This window comes from Lagopus leucura, unplaced genomic scaffold (assembly GCF_019238085.1).
Source record: "Lagopus leucura isolate 7727_CA_CO unplaced genomic scaffold, USGS_WTPT01 Super-Scaffold_100002, whole genome shotgun sequence".
Lineage (NCBI taxonomy): Eukaryota > Metazoa > Chordata > Aves > Galliformes > Phasianidae > Lagopus > Lagopus leucura.
The window spans coordinates 7,110,776-7,131,147 of record NW_024962263.1 but is presented as its reverse complement, the minus strand read 5'-3'; the positions used below and the strand labels follow the sequence as shown (position 1 = coordinate 7,131,147).

The following is a 20,372-nucleotide window of genomic DNA, read 5'->3' as shown; positions in this document are numbered from 1 at the left end:
GGTTTTCTATACTGGCCATCTCGGTCCATGTTCCCATGGTCATTAAAAGTACTGCCAATGTCCCACTGCCTGGTTGTTGTCCTACAGAATAATGGAAAGCTGTAAAAACACAGAGCAATTCACCCCACAGATTCCCAAATTGCAGTAAGATGATCGCCATCGGCCTCTCCAGGTGATGATTTGCTGCTGTTAGCACTGAGAAGTTCCCATCGGGAAATAAAAGGAATTTTCTGTAAAGGTTCTTTTTTGTTACAAGAAATCTTTGCCAAACTAAGCAGTGTGAACTGCAGGGTGCAGGCAAACACACTCCTCTAACACCCTTCCTTGCAATGTACGAGAGAGCTGTGGAGTGACTTGGACTGTTCCAAGCCAATTGATTATTTTAGTGATTTCCTGGTGAGCACATGGATTGCTGCTAATTTTATAAGCTTGGTTTTAAAATCGATGCTTGGAGAGTGCAGCATCTCTCACTTTCCCCTCCATAGATAAGGTTAGATGAAATGTGTTCACTTAAATAAAGCTGTTGGCATTGGCTTTGGTGTTGCTAGCGCTTTCCTAAACTGATGAATTTGAACTTAGGCTGTGTTGACAACACTAGCTTATTTGGCATTCACAAACGGCAGCAGCTTATTAGACATTAATTATATATGACTAATTATATTAATTATAACGAATGAGATTGTATTAGGCTTAAGAACTATTTAAATTGAACTAAAAATTTAAGCAGCAGGATTTAATATCTGGATGTCATGAATGTGCTCTGTGTGGCCTTGAACAACGTGGCATGCCATTTTTTGGGGGGTTTTCCAAAAGACAAGGTGAAGATAATGAATGGTATGTGCCTCCTTTGTATAGCCACTGGGCTCCTGCCAGAAAAACAAAGATCACTGTATGTGTTTTAAAACTGCAATTTCAGTTCTTCCAGTTTTAAGATCTTTTTTTTGATGCTGTACAGTTCAGATCAGTCAGTCCGTAAAAGGAGAAAATTCTACCCAAACTGCCTTTTTAATGTGTTTTATAAATATTATTATTTGCAAGAGTATTTCAAAGCAGGCAGGAATTTCATAAAGACCTGAAGTTGTACCCTGTCTAGAATAAGAATTTCAATCTTGGGCATTTGGAGGGTCCCTCGGCAGTGATGTTTCAATAGATGGGTGCAGCTACTGGGGGAGGGAACTTCTAATTGAGAAGAAAACAACACCAGGTAATTCAGAGAAAAGCCACCTTCGTCAGAGAATGAGCTCACCAGCTTCTCCTCTGCCTCTGCCTTGCCAGCTGCCAAACTGAGATGATCACACAGCTCATTCTGTGGGGACTTGTTCGTGTTTACAAGGCACTTCAAAAACGTGAAGCAGTACAGACATTTGCCAAATGTGGGTGGATAGCTCTGTCTAATCAGCAAGTGACTCAGTCCTTTCTCCACGGAGGCCCTGTTCCTCCTGTAATGCTAACAGAAATTATTCCTAGCCAGAAGTTTCTGAAGCCAGAAGGGCAGGGTGTCCTGCTGCAACTTGATTCTGTTGTTTTGAAACTGCAAGCAAAAGGCTCAGAAAAGTGAGTGGTAAAATAGCCCGTTTCAATCAAAACGCATTGTGCTGAAGTGGCTCCGCACAGCTCATATCTGTATTGCCTCACTCTGTGTTTTTTTAACACAGTACCTTAGTAATATCAACATCCACCAATTCTACCAACTCTAAACTACATCTGCAGCTGCAGCTGAAGTGCCTGGGACCACCACTCTCTTGGCACCAACATCAATTGGACAGATTGTCCGTGACCGTGTTATTAACTTCATCACCTCCAAAAGGGGGTGGTTATAAGCAACTTGCTTAGGGGGAATAGTCTGTGCTGTGTGCTAACTTCAGACTGTGCCACAGGAGGGATGCAGAAGAATACAAGTTGATCTTAGCCAAAAATCATGCTTGGAATGTTTCTAAGAAATTCACAGAATAGAGAATGGGTCATTAGCACCCAGGAACATTCTTGTTCCCTGCATTTCTTGTGAATCTGCTTTTTGTCTTGGTTTGGTCTTCTGCTCTCTGCTTACCTTCCTTCACGGTCTGGAGAGCCTGGAACACTCTGAAGTGTAAGTCCTTTTTTACCATAGGCAGAAACAGCACCACTGCAATGTTAAAAAATAAAATCTAGTTGTGTGGAGACAGCAGTGGGGAAAAAGGCCACCAAACAAAATGTAGTGTGCTACAAGTCAAGCTCAATTTCCAGCTACCTCTGAATTCTTTAGGGCTGAAATGTAGGACTGAGCTTTTTCAGGTTTCACTGTGCGAAACGTATTTGTGCAGGTTGCATTGAGAGGCAGTCATCATTGCCTGGATGTGACACGGTAATTTCTGCAAAAGCCTTCAGTCTGCAAGATGTGATTAGCTGCAAAAGGCAGAGTTAATAAAACAGATTGGAGCAGACACTGAAAGGTTCTCTAACACCGTGCATACACCACTCCTGCAGCGCCAGTTACTGTGCATCGATGTCTGGAGGAGGGGGCCTCCACTCTCCTACAAAATGTTTGCTTACATGTACATCCTTTCTTGTGGAAATACAGAGCTTAAAACTGTTGTCCTTCATTCATTCTTTTTTTTTTTCTTTTCAACTTGTTTATTATTCTACAGTCAGCACACTCAATCTTTGATCCAATGGGGGGAAAAAAAAGCACATTTCTGGCAGTCAAGCAACCTGGTTTCTATTTGCATTCTGCTATTAAAGCGATCTGGCATAAATTGCTGTCGACAATGGATCAGATGAGGGAGCAGATCTGCCTAAAAACGAGTCCAGCAAAAAGCCGCATTTTTGGTTTCCAGCTAAATGAAGCCACATGAAGCATATGGCTGCACACACACTCCCTGCTGCCAGCGCCCGCGGATGACAGGAGCGGAGCTGGGGGCAGGAGTGAGGCTTGCTGCTCTCCATCTGCCAGCAGCCCAGCTTCATCCTACGGGCCCTGCTCACGGGGCTGTAGCTGCAAGGAAATGACCACAATCGTTCACTTGAAGGCAACGATGGGGTGCCGCACCAAGGTTTGTGCTGCTGAATTCACTGGACGGAGCATTCTCAAGGGGAAAACGTATTACAAGATGTGATGTATGCAGGAGACAAGCAATAGCTAGTACTAGTGAGCCTCCCAAGGGCATCTTCTAGAGGCTGTGTGTAGCTTCCATCCACACCGAGTGTGATGGTGGCAGCAGCAGCCAGCACAGGCACAGGTGCTTTGGGTGCTGCTGGGCTGTGGCAGCCATTCCCAGGCTGCAGGAGGCAGGGCTGTGCTATCAGGCCTGTAAGGCACTCTGGAGTATTACCTGAACAGAATATGCCCCGTTGTCCTGTCTGCTACGAATGCTGGCACAGCAATGCAGCTATTGCACCAGCACATTACAAAGCGCTCCACAGCTACCCGACAGGAATTAGCAATGAAGGCATTTGCTGCTCTTTGGCACAGCAGCACTTTTTAATAGCCCCTTCCCCGGCAAATTCTCCAGTCCCAAAGAGAACAATGCAGTGCATTTAACATACCTCTGTTTAATATTTATGGCTACGAGCCTTCCATTGTTTTTCCTGCATGGCTGTTAATCAGCAGGGGCTCCAGAGAACAGCAGAACAAGCCAGTGGGACCGCAGCAGCCTTGCATGTTCCAAAGCTATGGAAAATGGGCAGGGGTTCCCCCCTCTCCTCCATTTTCACGTTACCTGCATTTAATAGCAGAGCTCTTATTTTGCTTCATAGATCTACACCTTGGTGTCTCACTACACTGACCCACATTTGAAGAAGTTTACCTTAGCATTTCTATAGCCTCATTAACGTGATATTTTTATACCCACTGCTGCGTTTGCACTTAACTGTATAGTTCAGTACTGTGTGCTGGATTCCACTGTATCTCTGAAGCATCCTTTCGTAGGAATTGTTCCCATAGGTGCTGTTTTCCGAAGATTTCTACGTCTTAACCTTTGCAATGGAAGCGGTCTTGGTTTTACTGTTAAGAATATGTCATAAAGTTTGACCCTGTTTTATTTCAGCGGTTAATTGATCAGTTGGGGCGCTGGTCTGGAAGCCTGACTGAGCTGCATTTGCCTGGGCACCAATTCTCCCTCGCTTTGCGTACTTCCATTCAGTCTAAGAAAACAATGTGTATTAAAACAGATCAAAGTACATTTTATGTGCATATAAACATTGATACATCTTTGAAGTAGTATAGGTGCAATGGCAGTAGTGGAAATGAGTACTATACTGCAGTTCTGTGTTGAAGTAAAACATAACCACTGTGTAGATTTTTGTGTATTACAGAAACGTGCAGTTCACAGCACCATGTGATTTGAGGGAGGTGTGCACTGTCAGTGCCTGTGATTTCCCATTCATGCACAGCCTGCTGCCTCGGCCTCGCTGCACGTTCTTGGTGCCTGAGAAATGGGTGAGTACTGACATGAGCAGATCTACCATCTTCCTGAGTGCGCTGCTGCAAGATAGACAAAGCAGCACAGACAAGGCTCCCACCTTTTTGCAACATCTTAAAAGCAATATATCTTTCCTCAGAGCCCAGGATTTCCCACTGCTTGTTATTATCACAGAATCATAGAATGGCCTGGGTTGAAGAGGACCACAATGATCATCCAGTTCCAACCCCCTGCTATGTGCAGGGTCACCAACCAGCAGACCAGGCTGCCCAGAGCCACACCCAGCCTGGCCTTGAATGCCTGCAGGGATGGGGCATCCACAGCCTCCTTGGCAAACCTGTTCCAGTGCTTCACCACCCTGTTTGAAAAACTTCCTCCTAATATCCAACCTAAACCTCCCCTGTCTCAGTTTAAAACCATTCCCCCTTGTACTATCTCCTGTTTTGCACTTGATGAGGTGTAACAAAGGCGTTACAAGGATGAGATGAAGGCTGGGCAGATGTAGGTCACTGGAAGGAGCTGAGGATGAGGATGAGGAAGGAAAGGCATCCCAGGACAGCCATGGGGAAGTGGGAGGAGAGCCTGAAGGGTCTCCAGGCTGTGTCCAGGACAGGCATCCTATGTCCTCATTTTCTCTGCTGCCAGCCATGCTGCTTTTGGTGGCACCCTTTGGCAATAAAACCAGCTGTCACCCTGGGACACATGGCTTGGCAGGCATTAGCTCAGGCCTGGCAGCAGCACTAAAACCTCAGACAAGCCAGTGCTAAATCTTCCTTCCCTCTCTTCTTCCACCAGAATCCCCACCCCAAGCACAATGCCTGGGTGTTTCACTCACACATGTTGAACCTACAGGCTGACCAGGAAACACAGGCAAAGGTGAGGGCAATTACCCCACTCCCTGAGTATGTGGGAAAAAATGACAGACAGCTGGGATCACATCCTTTTATGTCTTTATTTGCCAGTTAAGATCCTTTTATTCCATCGATGCAAATATGCAGAACAACAGGAAACCATGATTTAAGCAGCACATACCAGTTGGCCGAGAATAAACTAACTACATTCCCCAAGCAATGTAAAAGTAACAATGCACATCATCTTCCAGAAGAAGAAACAAACAGATATTGCAGCCGAGAGGCACAGCAGGCAGCTTCCGTACAAAGTAGTTTGGCTGTTTTAAATGCTGGAACCCTCCCTCACCGTCCCTCCATCCCCACCCCCCACCCCAAAAAGTCCTACTATAATTTAAACACTTTTTTTGTTGCTTTTTTTTTTTTTTTTTTTTGCTATCTACATAATATATAAAATATAAACTCTGTTTACTTATAACACTTACTTTTCTTGATAAATAGCTCTTTAAAATATCTACTGTACATATGTCCATGCGTTGACATTTTATATATATATATAGCATTTATATATATGTATGTATGTCTGAAAAACAATAAATATATACTTAATATTGACACAGCAACAAACTGAACATATTCTCATTTTCAAAATCAAATAAAACCAGTACAGAGAGAAACAGTGAGTGTCATTTGTGAAGCACGGCACAGCAGGGAGCTTGGATTCCTGCCCTAGCGGGGGCATCAGGTATGCCATGTATTTGAGTGGTTGTGTTGTTAACACCTTCTTTAATGGATTTGTCTCCAAAGTTACTTCAAGTCATACATTAGCCACCCTGTATGCCACGTGTAACACAGACTGGGAGCAAACTCAGGGGGAAATGGGGAGACCCGCCTCTTGACTCGCAACGGAATGAAAGGAGGGGAGGTAAGCGAGTCTGACGGATGGTGTAAAAAGAAAAGAGAGTAATGGATGGCTGCAAGGTCATAAGTAACCACAGTAAACACGTCAGTAGATTTAAGTGCTTTTAGAGACGATGGCTGGCACTGCTGCAAACAGTATTTTGATTATCTACAGCCAACACCGTGCAATGAACCGATTTTCCCTTTGCCACAAGAAGATACAAATGAAACCCACGTGGCCAAATCCAAATGCTGGAAGGGGGTCACTGCATGACACTGCAAGGGTGCAGTTCAGAGCTGGACCTGCCCAAAGGCAGTGGTATCCACCAAACAGGCATGGGGGCTTTTTAAAGCGTGAACCTAAAACAAGAAAAAAACACAACTCCAAACTGTTAACTTCACAAATGCCAAAACATAATAGAAGGGATTTTTTAAAAACTTCATTTCAAAACAGCACTCTTTAGAAATGGAACTTAATCCCAAAAGCAAAATTAAAAAAAAAAAAAAGGAAGAAGAAGAGAAAAAAATGACCTTCTGCATGTGTTGTGTTCAGTTTTGGATTGACCACAGCTATTTTGTTTGTTCATTTCACAGAAAATGGTGAATAAAAGCTATTTCAGTTTGACCCACGCTGATACCCATCACTCTCCAACCCCACTGCTTTGATTTGGCAGCTTTGAAAAAGCCATTACTTGCCTGGGCTCTGGCTTCATACGCTCAGTTAAGTCCTGAGGTTATGACACTGGTTCATGAACGCAGATTATGTATAGTCCTGTCTACTGAAAATTTCTTCTTTTCAGGAGCAAATGGGAGTGGGCAGTTATTGTGAAGGGGAAGTTGTTTTTACTGGACATACTCCATCCAGCAGCTCAAGAGAGTGGAAATTTTAAAGCAGATACAACTGCCAATGATTATTCAGTCACACGTCATCTCTAAAACTTACAAGCTTTGCTCCCCACAAGTAACAACTTCAGTAACAAGAAGTTGCTCTCCTGAACAGTCCTGCCATTTCACAACCAGTCCTAAATACCCAGAGAGGGCTGCAAACAGCCCAGTGTTTCCTATGTACTTAAGGCTACATCACTGGGCCACTGGACCACCAAGCCAACGTGTGAAGTATCTGCACAAAGCCAAACATCTGCTGGGTGCACTCAGACCTTTGCAAATACACAACTGAACAGTGAAGAGACTTCACAATTTGTGATACTTTATACTGAAGGAAAGAGAACAAAGTCAAATTTAAACATTCCCAAAAACAAAAAATTGCCATCAGTAATTTCTGAATCTCTGCAAGGACACCATCAAGCTACTACATTTATCTTTACCCATGAAATAAAATCAGCTTTTTTTTTCTTTTTTTTTTTTGGGTAGAGAATCGTTTAATTTTTGTCTGGGTCTTTTCCACTTTTGTATGCACACAGAAATAAACAAGGTAACAGAAACTGAATTGTCTTTGTGCTGTGATCGCGCACAGCAGGAAAGCCTTCTTCTTTGAACGGCTGAACTCCCAGGACAGCTGCTCATCGTGATTCAAAAGCTACTGAAAAGAAGGAAACACGAAGTACAAAGTGGAGAGTGCCTCTGATTGCCCCGTGCTGGCTGGGCAGGAATTTCTCATGCTTTCAGCCCATGCTAATGATGAACTCTGCAAAAGTCCATCCTGAGCCTAAACTTGTCTATGCAAGCCCTGATTCTCTGCCTTGTTGGCTGCATGGGTAAGGACATACCATCTCTACTCAGTATTTTTTATCTACACAGCTAAAGTACTACTAATTTAACACATGCACAGTATTAGATATAGGAAAACCCAAAGCTCTTGCAGAGGTCTTACATCTCCATGCAGGACTTCACTGAGGTCAGCGCTGAGGCTGTGCACACATCTAGCAGGAGCACAGGGACACGGGGAAGGGTTACTCTACTACCCCTGGTGTGGAGCCCAATCTGATTCCCATTGAAAACAAAGCATCATCTTTCAGCTGACCATCCCAGCACTGGAAGAGGCTCCTACAAAGCGTAAGAGCACTTCACCCTGGATGCCCCCCTTTGGCTCTTTTCGTCTTTGGCAAGACCATCATGTTCAGTATCCTATGTGCACAGGTAGATGGCAACGGAAAGAGCCTCTCAACAACAGCTCTGGGAAAAAGGAATTAACATTTGTCATCTAGCGTATGAATCAGCCCATTTGGGGGCCACTGTAAATTCCAGCAGCAGCCTCAGTTTGGCCATTAGGCCTGCACCAATTCTAGCAGCGTTCGTCTCACACACTGTGGCACAGCATTAAAGAACAGCATTAAAAGTGCAATTCCAAATGTATGTTCCCTGGTGTGGTACCGCCTTTGAGTTCAAACAAGTACATCTCTTCTAACTGCTGCCCAAATTCTCAAAGCCAGCAGGAACTACAGAGGCTACTTAGGGCAACCCAATGTACTTTTCAGCTGTACCAAGAGAGCAGAGGGCTTCATACTGCCAAGGAAGATCCCAGACTGCAAAGTAACATTTATTTTTAGAATTGTAGTACATATTCTATAAATAAACCGATTCCTGGCTCCTCTAAGCCAGGTGGAAGTTAAGTATCTTTACATTTGGAACTACAGCATCTTCGCCTCCTAGAGAATGGAAAAACTGTAATACAATCCTGAACGTATGCAGTCACTGCTGCCGTCCCAGTTAGATAACAGTTCACCCCAATCGAGCCTAAGATCTGTGCTGCTGTCAGAAAAGGATGCCCCCTCTGCCCCTGCCCCTGCTCACCCTGGCTGCCTCTCTAGGAGCTGTGGTCACACAGTGAGCTGTACAGGATCCAACAATACAGGACTAACACAAGTGTCAGGTGGTTCTGTAACCAAAGCATTACGTTCTATTTCTGCTAAGCAGCAAGTTCTGCATTGCTAAGTCTGCACAGAGCGTGGATGATGACTGACACTGAAACCTCCGGATCCAAGATAGAACGGTTAAGGTCAGGACCTGTCCCTGTTCCTTGTGTTTCACCTGCTGACAGCTCACTGCAGGGAGGGTTGTCTAGGATTCCAGGGTATCTTCTTCCAACTGGAATCATAAAACCCAGAACGACACATGAAAAAAGTAAAATGCAGATAGGAAAAGCTGTCCACACTCATGAACCAAAACAAGGTGCAAAGACATGAGCAGCAATTCCAGCACAAACCACTAAGAAATAAGATTCACAAACATTTTGGTCCATGTTTAGTTCCAGTTTTGGATGATATGTAACTAGACACGGTTACTTATCTACTGTGCTTACATTCATGACTTGAACTTGCCAGTATTTTCAATAAAGGGCTTCTGCCTTATTATAATAAAAATCTCTCTTGATCCCTTTTAGGCTAATTCAATTTTTCAGAGGAGAGGGATGATTTCTTGATCAAATTTGGTCTTCTGTACTTTTCTGTGCATTTTAAAGGGCTGTAACTGTACATCATGGTATACCACGACAATTACAATAGGAAATTCCTGTTGGCAAGGACACTACTACAGAAATTCTAAGATAGGTCACTGTAGGAAAAACATTCAGATTTGTCAAAAGCTTCTTCCAAGAAGGAACGATGAAAGCTTGCCTGAGGCCTCTGCAAAAACTGACCGCCCCAGACACAACTCTAAAGCTGGCAGAACAATACGACAGGAACAGTTCTCTGTTTGGCTGCAGTTTTGTGGTATTACATTACTCCATCATCAGTCACGCTCTGACACTTAGGGGAATACCTCATGAAAGGTCACACATGCATACCCTTTAAAAATGAAGCATGCACTAGTAATTTTGGGGTGGGATTCAAGTTTCCTAATATTAGTGACCTAAAAATGTAGAAGTCAAGATTTTCTGCACAGACAAAAGAGGAGTTTCCAGTACGCACTGCTTCTATGTTAATCTGAGGAGGAACTGCATCACCCCACAGAGAGCTCTCTCTGTACTGACAACCACGTCCTTGCAGAGCTGATGGAGACAACATAGCTGACTTTTAGCTGGCTTTTGTGTCAGATGAGATGAATCACATTAATGATGCTCTCCTATTCAAAATTATGCAGCACTAAAACTGGGAACAGGACAGGCGGGAGCATACAGCAATCAGATGGACTCATTTGAAGGAGCTCTTCAGAAGCCCTTAGTGCTCCCAAAAGTAGCAAAACTGTAAGTGCTTTTTAAAAAAACCTGAATTATTCTGATTGCACTCTTTCTAACCCCAAATGGCAACACTAATCTAAAAGAGGGTCCTATTTTCTTATTTACTGTTTGTCCAAATGTCTTCCTCTTTCCCCTAGTCAAAATGAAGATAAAGAATCCTGAAACAGTTTTTATCAAGTTTAATATAATTTAGTGCTACATGCTTGTTTTCTACTTTTTTTTTCTCCTATCTGAAAACCTAGTGCTGTAAACACATAAGCGCAGGAGCAGCTTGATGCAGAAAAACAGCATGCCCATTTACTGGGATAATACATGTGCCTTTCACTATATTTTTTTAAGAACTGAAAGAATATATTCTTTCAAGACTGCAAACTACACCATTAAAAAAGACAGTACAAACTTATCAAGAAGGTTTGTCCACCCCTGCACTGATGACAGGGAACGATCACTACAGTACCAGCAGCTAGCCACTTGAAGCAGGTAAAGAGGTGAGATTCCTCTTCCCACCTCTGATAGGTGACAGTAATTTTTTCCCTGGAAATGACAGGAAATTTTCTCATCCCTTTCTATTTTTCAGTCACAAGCACCATTTGGTGGAGATGAAAGCTTTGGGGTTGAGCTACATGAAATTAATTGTTGGTGTGGATGTCTCAAGTGTGACTCCACAAAAGTTTAGAACTGTCTAAGCATCTCAGGGTTTGAGGGTTAGAGGGTTAGATTCTACCACTTTGTAATCTACCTAAAACCAAAATGTGAGATGAATTCACTCAAAAGTGAGTCTCACACACAGGAGATTGTGTGCAAACCTTTGTGAGGCTAGCTCGAGTTCAGCTGTGTAATAAAACCCACCAGCACTTTTTCATGCCACCTGCCATTCATCAAGGTTTTTCACAACCCATTTCAATCAGCAAATCTGTACAGTAAACACTGAAGCTTACCGTGAGCTCACAGAAGACCCTCCCTCCCACAATAAATGGGGCATATGCACTGCAGTTAAGGGCTACTTTTTTTGTAAAAGCTACACATCTTCCTACGTAATTGTGCTTTAAAAGAAAACGACAAACAATTAACCAAACCAACACATAGAAGCTCCTGAAAAGCTGTATGAAAAGTGAGCTGCCAAAATTTTCTGCGTCACGCAACACTCACACGAAGTCCCACTGTTCTGTGTGTTGGTTGGAGGTGTAGTAGTACAGCATGGTGGTGTCAGCTGTCATGGTAGGAACCATTCATGTCAGACACTACAGAAAAATTGATGACATGACAGTACCTTCACAGCCCTCTGGTAGGTAAGGAAAATCTAAAAGGATCTTCCCAACCTTTCACAGTAAACACAATTGGATAATCTAAAGCACCTGCAAGCAGGAGACGAGTCCATGATACATATTTCCAATCATCCAGATAATACTGTTACTAAAACAGGTAAGTCAGCTCTCAACTTTCCTATCCATTTTGGGCATTTCTAAGGACCTTTCCACTTTGGTATTTAGCCACCAACAGATTTAGTTGATCCAAACACCACATTTCCTTCTCCCCCATCCCCACAACTGTTTGCAAGATATTCAAGCCCTTCAAAAGGGCCGAATTACCATTTCCTTTAAGAGCTGTCTGGATCCTATTCTCTCCTAGAAGCTGAGTGGAGCTAGCAGTACAGAGACATCCTGCTCTTCCGCATGGCTTCACTGATTAAGTACGCTGGGCTCAGTTCTGGCTCCTCAGTCATGATGGAAATGTTCTGCCACTCCCCCAGCTGGTTTGACTTTTTAATGGTGTCCACCACACACAGGGCATACAGACAGTCGTCAAAAGTGGCAGCCATCGTGAGAGGCCTCCCGTCCCAGGTCCTCCTGTCGTCCTGGTCCTCAAAGGCCTGCCGGACAGCTTGGACCATCTTAATGGTGCCTCGGAGGTACGGGGAAGGGATGTCACTGAAGGCCTTCTCCGGAAGCAAGGAGTTGCTGACCGGTGTGGAGTCCTTCAGCAGGAGCTCCCGCTGAGGAGAGTTGTTGCTCTGCCCGTAGAGATCGGTGCCGATGACGATCAGCCGTCCCGCCGAGCCCACCACGATAATGTCTTGTTTGAACTCCCCTGGGACGTTGAAGTTGAGCGTCACCGTGCAGCACACGCCGCCTTCCAGAACCATCTGAAACGTACAGAAGTCATCACTGGTGATCTGCCGTATCCCCTTGATGTGGTCCGTCTGCTTCACGAAGGTCTTGAGCAAGCCGTGCACCTTCACAGCCTTCTGGCTGGTGAGGAACGTCAGCAGATCAATGATGTAGGTGCCAACCGAGTGCAAACCTCCGCCCCCCATCAGGTCGTCACAGCTCCAGTTGTACTTCTTCCCCAGCAGGCTTCCGCTGTGAACCTGCACCTCGCACACCAGCAGCTCCCCCACGTAGCCCTCCTGGATCAGCTGCTTCATCTTCACAAAGGCGGGCAGGAAGCGCAGTACGTTCCCCATGATGCTCATGAGTTTTGGGTAATAATGAGCCGCAGTCATCATCCTGAAGGCATCCAGCGGAGTCGCTGTTCGGTCACAGATGACATTTTTTCCAATGCCTGAAAAACATTCACCAAAAAAAATCAACAAAAATATACTGATGAGTAAACTCATCGCCCCAAACTAAGCCATGGAGAAAGACCCCTGAAAGAAAATATTTTGATATTGTGTTAAAGGCACAAAGATCCCCTCTGGCATTCATTTAATTCTTAAGCACCGCCATGAAAACGTACCCTGTTTGTTCTTAAAATGCAATCATGTCCCTGTGGTACAGTAGTGATAGATATATCTGGATGGATAAGTAAGCTAAGGTAAAGTGGACTACTACCCCACATTTGCTACCTGCAGCTCTGCCATCTCACTCGCATCTCTTCTCTGATGCCCTGCCTGTGTGTGGGCCTTCAGTAGCTGAAGCTGAGCTTCAGATTCAAATCCCCACAGCGCATGAGTCACACAGCCTGAGGTCCACAGAGACTTGAAGCAGGTGCACTCACAGGCCTGGGCTTGTCTTCTCAATGGCCTTGTTCCTTCATCCTTCCCATTCTGACTGTTCAAGGTGCCTTCACCAGAGACACGGAAAGTACTGGGCTTGTTGCATAATTTAGAATGCAAGAGTTGCTTCTCACAGAACACCACACTATTCTGAAAAAGGGAGGCATTTTTTTGAAGGAGCTCTTGAGAGATGTCAACAACACAACCACAGTGCCAAGGGAGAGTCACAATTGCTCTAAAACAGGTCAAACGTAACTGTGACAATCTGTTCCCTCCCAGAATTGCCCATATGTGCACAGCTTACTGAAGCTTGCACAATGATCCTGTTTTATCTGGCCATCAAGGTACGCAGCTGAACGCAGCGTACCTGAGATGCCTAAATAATGGTTTTCATATTGATTTTCCCTTGTCAAATACATTCACTCAACATCCATACACACAAATAGGGACAGATGAACAAAGTAACAGGCAGAAGCCCACAGCAGAAACTCATCTGCAGAGAGCAACGTGAAGTGTGACCACGGGTAGATTACTTCCCACCTTCCCACGTTCAGCATGAGATGACTGGAGGCATATGTCACAGCAGAAAGGAGTAGTACGTTTACATAAGGCCTGCACCTAAGCTCTTGACATGGGATAAAAGAAAAAGAAAATTCTTTAGGGCTCCAGTCTCCTTTATAGTCACAAACTTGGATATTTTTTATGTTTAATGAGCAGTATTAGGTGAGCTACACATAAAAACACCCTATAGCACTAAATATGAACTTTGTCTTGGGAACCCAGGGCTATAGCTGGGTCTGGCATTTAGAAGAGCTGAGTTTGGATCCTGTCTGCTGGAATCCAGAAGAATAAATCCAGTAAATCATTCCATCTCTTTGTGCTTTGATTCCTTTTCCCTTAAGACAGGAGAAGAATTCCTTTTTCTTTAAAGAGATGTTGTGAGGATAAAATTTCACATGTTTTGGAGCTGTTTGGATGAAGTCATATAAATACAGACAGATGGCAAGGATCTGCCCGAGCCCGCTTACATGAATATTTAACAGTCTGACTGCAAGAAGAAGGGGGTCACAGTCCAAACATGCAATAACCAGTTTATCCACGCTGCCTATTCCCAGTCTTTGTCAGCTGCTATTTGAGTAGCTGAAACTGGAGGGAGGGCTGTCACCACTGAGGTGGCAGTCGCATCTAGTAACACCCAAAAAGGGAAAGATTCCTTCAACTTGACCTATTTACCTACTACACAGCCAGGTAAGCACAGAGGGACTCGTTTTCCTCTCATGCTAGCTAGGAATCCTCTATTCAGTGGCCACAGACTTCCTTTCTCACCTTTCTTCTCATCTTTACAGACTACTACTGGTGAATTAGTTGCCATTTTCAACTTCATAACATTCCTTTTCCTGCTTCTGAATGATATTTTTCTGCATGTGTTTCTGCATTCATCCACTTGCCCTTTATTCCTCTAACTAGTAGACCCATCTGTGCCACAATACTGATAACTAATGTAACAGCCCACTCTGAGTCACAGACTCTTTGCGGAGAGATCGTAGCCTGGCAAACTGATTACAAAATAAGGGAAGCCAGTCAAAACTTGCCTACAGTGGAATCTTCCCGAAAAAGCCATTTCTCCCCAAAGAACCCATTGATACTACCTCACGATCTGACCTCTTCACCACTATTTGACACGTGTGACTTTCTGCTCCAGTTCAGCCTGTGTCTTCCTGCCTCTCCGGTGTCAGTCTCATCTCATCCAGGGTTTGTGCAGGCACTCACCTCTCAAGATATGCAGCTCTACACGTGCGTGTGAGGAAAAGGGTTTGCTTTCATTAGGCACTGGAGCCTGGAGACAAACTTCTAGCCGTGTGCTCAATGGCCAGGCTCAGTGGGGGCTCAGTCATGACTGAATGGGGACAGGAAACAGGGCTGTCCTTATCTACGTATCAAGCGATGGTAATAAATAAAGTAAAATTTAAGAGTTTTCACATTCCTTATATTGATGAAAAATTGGTATTTAGATCATAAGTAAGGCACACATGTAACAAAAAGGGAAGAGCCCTAAATATTTGTATGGAGACAGGAAAAATGTGGACTCTTACATTCACTCCTTCTACCATTTCAACCTTTTTGGAAAGCTTGAAGCCTTTTAATTACAGCAAATCCAAAATGCAAATGTTCCTAGAGCCTGTGCATATGCTGATAATACATGCTGTGCTCTCATCCCTGTCAGGGATTTAAGCAGATTTCTGGTTGGCGCTCAGAAAGCTTTTGTACTCCATTAAGGCTCGCCCATGCTCTTCCAGCATGACACCACTCAGCACTTGAGCCTGTGCACACTGTGTGTCTTTGTCTTCTCTCTAGCTGCAAATCTGCAAGCAGCCACCTTAGCTATCTGGAAACAGGGAGAGAACATAAAAGGTTTGCTTAATTCAATTTCCAGGAATACTCTGGTGTGTTTATGCAGCTAGAATAAGAAGCTGGAGGATCAAAACACTCTCATTTTCTGCTCTTCTCCCTTTGTTTCCCTTACAAAGGAGAAGGAAAAAGGGCACTTTCCCTTTCAGCCATTCTCTAAAGCAGCAACATGCACACAGAGGGCAGTGTGGAAGGAAGACCATCCTTCTCAACACTGACAGTCCTGCGCTTCTGCCTGCAGACTCCAAAGGAGCACTCTTGGGGAACTGACCTACACACAATATCCACTCCCATTCTCCGTGCGTAGGCTCTGCAAACGTGCTTTGTCATTTCACACATCCTTGAAAATCACACCATGTACACCACTAGCTACGTGCCTTAGGCCCACTCCATCCCACGGTACTCCAGGCACAGGTGGCCAGAACTGCAAAGATTCTGCACGAGTAGCCACTGTCCTATGCTGACAAGGAGTCAGTGTGCCCACAGTGGAGGGGCCGTGAGGTGGGAACTAGGTTAAACCCAATAGTTCTGTTCCCCCAAGCCCCACCAGCAGGAAATAACAGTGGTGGAGATGGAAGGAGTCCATCCATTAGACAGACCAGATCCCCAGGCCAATGACTGAGGTATAATGTGCTTCCACTGTCCTCAAAACCATGTAAGGATGTGAGTGTGAGCAAAGTGACACAAGAGAACTTGACTTACAGGTTTCTTTGCTCAAGAGCAGAAGATGACAACATCTGATGACTGCTTGGTTCCTCTTTCAAATGAACATTATGAAACTACTACTAACATTAGCATATTCTCAGCGTTTTACAAGGAAAGATAAGGGCTGAACGGCCCTCCTGGGACTGTTCTGAATCTTCCAAGTAAAACCTCAAAAACTTAAGATACCAATCTGTGCTTATTTTAAGAAGGTTATTTAAGAGATCTCTGAAGGAGTGTGTGTCCAAACAGATCTCTAGAAACAGCTGAGGAAACAGAAGAAAATTGTTTATGCTATCATTCTTTTGAGTGTAGATTTCTCAAGCACCTTATGCAGAAAAGTCAAATTTTACCAATATGTTTACTAACAGTTTGTCAGTCACCTCACAGTAAGTTTTGTCTGGATGTCATGTGATATTGGCAAACTTCAGCCTTTGCTTTAGAAAGTCTTGGTGATACGGAGGTAATTCTGAAAGCCAAACAGCCCACAGCTGACAGCAGAATCCCAGAATCATAGAACATCCTGAACTGGGAGGGAGCCACAAGGATCGTCCAGTCCAACCCCTGGCTTCACACAGGATCACCCAAAATTCAAACCTGATGTCTGAGAGCAGTGTCCAAACACTCCCTCAACTCCAGCAGTTTGCTGCCCTGACCACTGCCCTGGGCAGCCTGTTCCAGGGCCAGATCACTGTCTGGTGAAGAACCTTTCCCTACCCTTCAATCTGACCCTCCCCTGCTGCAGCCCCATGCCGTTCCCTAGGGTCCTGTTGCTGTCACCAGGCAGAGAGACTGTATCTACAAGAAAAACAGATACAGTCCAGGTCAGCAGCATTTTTTTTTTTCTGTGTAGAGTAATAATAGTAAGGAGTAAGAATTAGTAAGAAATAGTAAGAAATCCAGATTTTGAACTAGCTGAGGTCTGCAGTTCTTCATTTACAAAAGGCCCTAACTCCTCAGTTACCAGTAGCCAAAGTGTCCCTGCAATGCCCCCGAGCTGCACAACCCACAGCAGCTTCCTGGGCCAGGCCTCAGGAACCGTAATAGGCACAGCCTTCACCAGCTCTGGACAATGCCATGTCAGCTTGTTCCCCTCTGCTCCAATTGCTTTAAATACGGACAAACACATTTTCACAGTAAAATAATAATTAAACAAGAGTATCCACCACTGAACTGTGGCGGGACTACTTCTGTATCTGTTCAACTCAGGACACGATGCCTCAGTGCAGTATTTTCTCCTCCTATTCACAAGAAAATAAAAAAGAGCTTTCTTTGGTGTCTGGGCACATAACCAAAACCCTCACTTACACTGACGAAAGGTTCGTTAGTTAGCAGTCACTACCTATTGGATAGGGCTGAAAGGGAAAGCAAGGCTTTGGTGGCCTAAGCTGAGTTGGTCAGCAGAAAAACACACTTCTAAACGTTATGGGGAGCTGCTAACACTCAAGGAACAGTTCTGAAATACAGGAGTTGTGGAAGAGCACGCTTACCAGCTTATTTCAAATTGATGATTTTCAACGTTTATATCAGAGGATAGCATCTGCTTTAAAACTGTTGTGTTTTTGTTTGTTTTTTTTAAGAAGCTAACTCAAAATTGCATTCCAAATGGTGGCAATCCACATTATTGTTATTAGAAACTATTAATATGACTCCAATAAATAAATGCAGACAAAAGGACAAAAGCTTCTGCTCAGACCTTGACCATTACGGTTGTTGCCTTTGGATCCCATGCAGAATCAGAGAAAAGCATCTTTGGCACTCAGCTCTGTTCTTGGCTCGTAACACATGTTGCAGTGACATGTGCTATGTTATTAGTATACATATTAAAATAGTTGCAATCAGATGATGGTTTCATTCCCCATGCACTTTGACATGGTTTGAAGATACACAGCAGTATCATCTAACATATGAGCGAGGAGTATCTATCTCATTTACATTCTTCCAGCATTATAACACTGATATACAGTGATATACAGCTGTACATATATATATATACATATATACAGGATATACAGCTGCTTTCCTAAACGTGCCCACCTTAACAACAACAAAAAAGTAGCAAATTTAGTTTAAAAGCTCTACTTTGCTGCAAACTGATGTTTTTGGCCATTTCAACCAGACCAGATATTGGCCAGACCTCACCCGGTCTGGTCTGGTCTGAAATATAAAAAATCATAGTCAAAACAGAATCAAAACAAAATGACATATCAGAAGTCACTACTTCTCATTCAGGTAGTTTACTTGCAGCAATTTCCTCTTGTGCACAAACATGCACATATTGCCAGCTCTGTGGTTTTGCACAGAAGCCATCTCAGAAATCATGTGAGGCGCCAGGAGCCGGTGCACAGTTCCCTGCAGTTAAATTGATGTTTGATATAAGCCAAGCATCAGCAGAGCTGTGTGTTTTGCATATTCCCACACTACACAGAGATCTGTTTGCAATATTAATCAAGCCAGGGTACTGTGATGATGCAGCCCCCTTAGGTATTCAAAAAACGCCTTTCCATTTTGATATTGCATAAAAATTTAAATGAATTCTGGTATATACCTACATGCAAAAACATACAGAATTGATTGAGGGTACTGACTTCAGAAATCCTCACACCTGTATGAACCATTGCCTTCTATCCTTTCCTTTCAGATCTGCAAACATAGCACTGGAACGCTGTCATTTAGCCAGGACCTCAAAAGTGTTCTCAGCTATCTACATTGACTCTTGCCTAAGAGACAACCCTAAATAAAACCAAGGGTTGGTAATCAAAAAGTTCTTTCCTTCCCAAATTCATCGTGTTTATGAAACCCCAAAGACAGGGGTAGTGATCTGAGCTGTAAGTGCCCTGAGCTGCTGCCTGCAGGGGACAGCCCTCAGAACTGAGAACAGATGATGCTGTTTTTTCTGTTTCACATCCCTCTTTAACATAACCCCAGAGCCATGCTCCCTTTCATCTGAAGCTGGAACAAACCTGTTCAGCACTGCTCTGCATTTCCAGCTCAGGTGTACCATAGAGACACATGATGTTCAGACTGCCTCTCAAAAACTCTATGCTAATACAGAATTTTGGAGCCATGGCTCTTAACAATGCTCAATTAAAGGTGAGTTCTGATAGTTGGGCCGGCTCTTCAGTCTCTCAGAGTTAGAATTTAGCATGCTACAAGCATCACAAGCCATAAACCATTAGCACTGGCCAACCACCATTTTCTGGTCTGCTCTTCATCTGCTGCAATGCTTCTTGCTGAGCACTCATCTTTCTTCATCATAACTCCACAAACTGCCTGGTGTCACTGCTCCTTCTGCATTAAGCTGCAGGGGATGACCACAGGGACACTTCGCTCCTCTGGGCAGATTCTGTAGTCCTAAGTGGGATGCAGCAAAGGAAAATGGAGAATGTGGCCGAGGGAAGGGAGAATAGGACAGGGAACAAAAGAAAGAATGCTACCTGAAGGAAAGAAGGACATGGAAGGGGATGGGAGTTTGCAGCCACCAGCTTAGAGAAACACAGCATACCCAAGTGGCATTGGCAACATGCCTGGGCCTCAGAAGCACATCCTCAAAGGGTCTCCTTCAGTGCAATGCTGGTGTGAGCCCTGCTAGCATCTTTTCTGCAGAAAAACTAACAGTGAAAGAGGAGGAAAGAGACTGTATCCTCCTGGGCAGGAGGAAGTAATAATGATTAAAGCTATCAACTTTAAAAAAGTGATGTGAGTGCTACTTAAGTATGGGAATACAAGAAAAACTGTTCAGAGCAGAAGCTGTGGAGCAAGATAAACAGCATGAGAACCAAGGACACCTCTAGAAGAAGAAAGAACATCTCAGGGCTCTGATTGGATAAGCGCCTGCATGAACAGTTGAAGAGTGTTTTGTAGAATGCTCTGTTGACATGTAAAGGTGGATGGGAAAGCTGTAGGGGTGGATGGGAAAGCCAGAAAAAGAAAACTTGTAAAGGTATATAAGTGATGTGAGAACTTGTAATAAACAATTTGAATCA

General features: G+C 44.0%; 1 protein-coding gene across 3 annotated transcripts in view; it reads right to left on the bottom strand.

The window, feature by feature from the left end:
* Positions 1–5,330: 5,330 nt before the first annotated feature.
* Positions 5,331–20,372, bottom strand: part of GFOD1 (glucose-fructose oxidoreductase domain containing 1) — a 69,464-nt gene continuing 54,422 nt past the window's right edge. Inside the window, exons 2-3 of one of the 3 annotated variants that reach the window (XR_006178497.1) lie at positions 11,870–12,842; positions 5,331–6,505 (exon numbers count right to left, since the gene is read on the bottom strand). Coding sequence is in view for 2 of the 3 variants with exons in the window: in XM_042869471.1 (XP_042725405.1) it covers positions 11,923–12,842 (920 nt within the window). In the remaining variant the exon portion in view is untranslated. Of the gene's footprint in view, positions 12,843–20,372 lie in introns of all 3 variants that reach the window. The other 2 variants (XM_042869472.1, XM_042869471.1) reach the window with 2 other exon arrangements.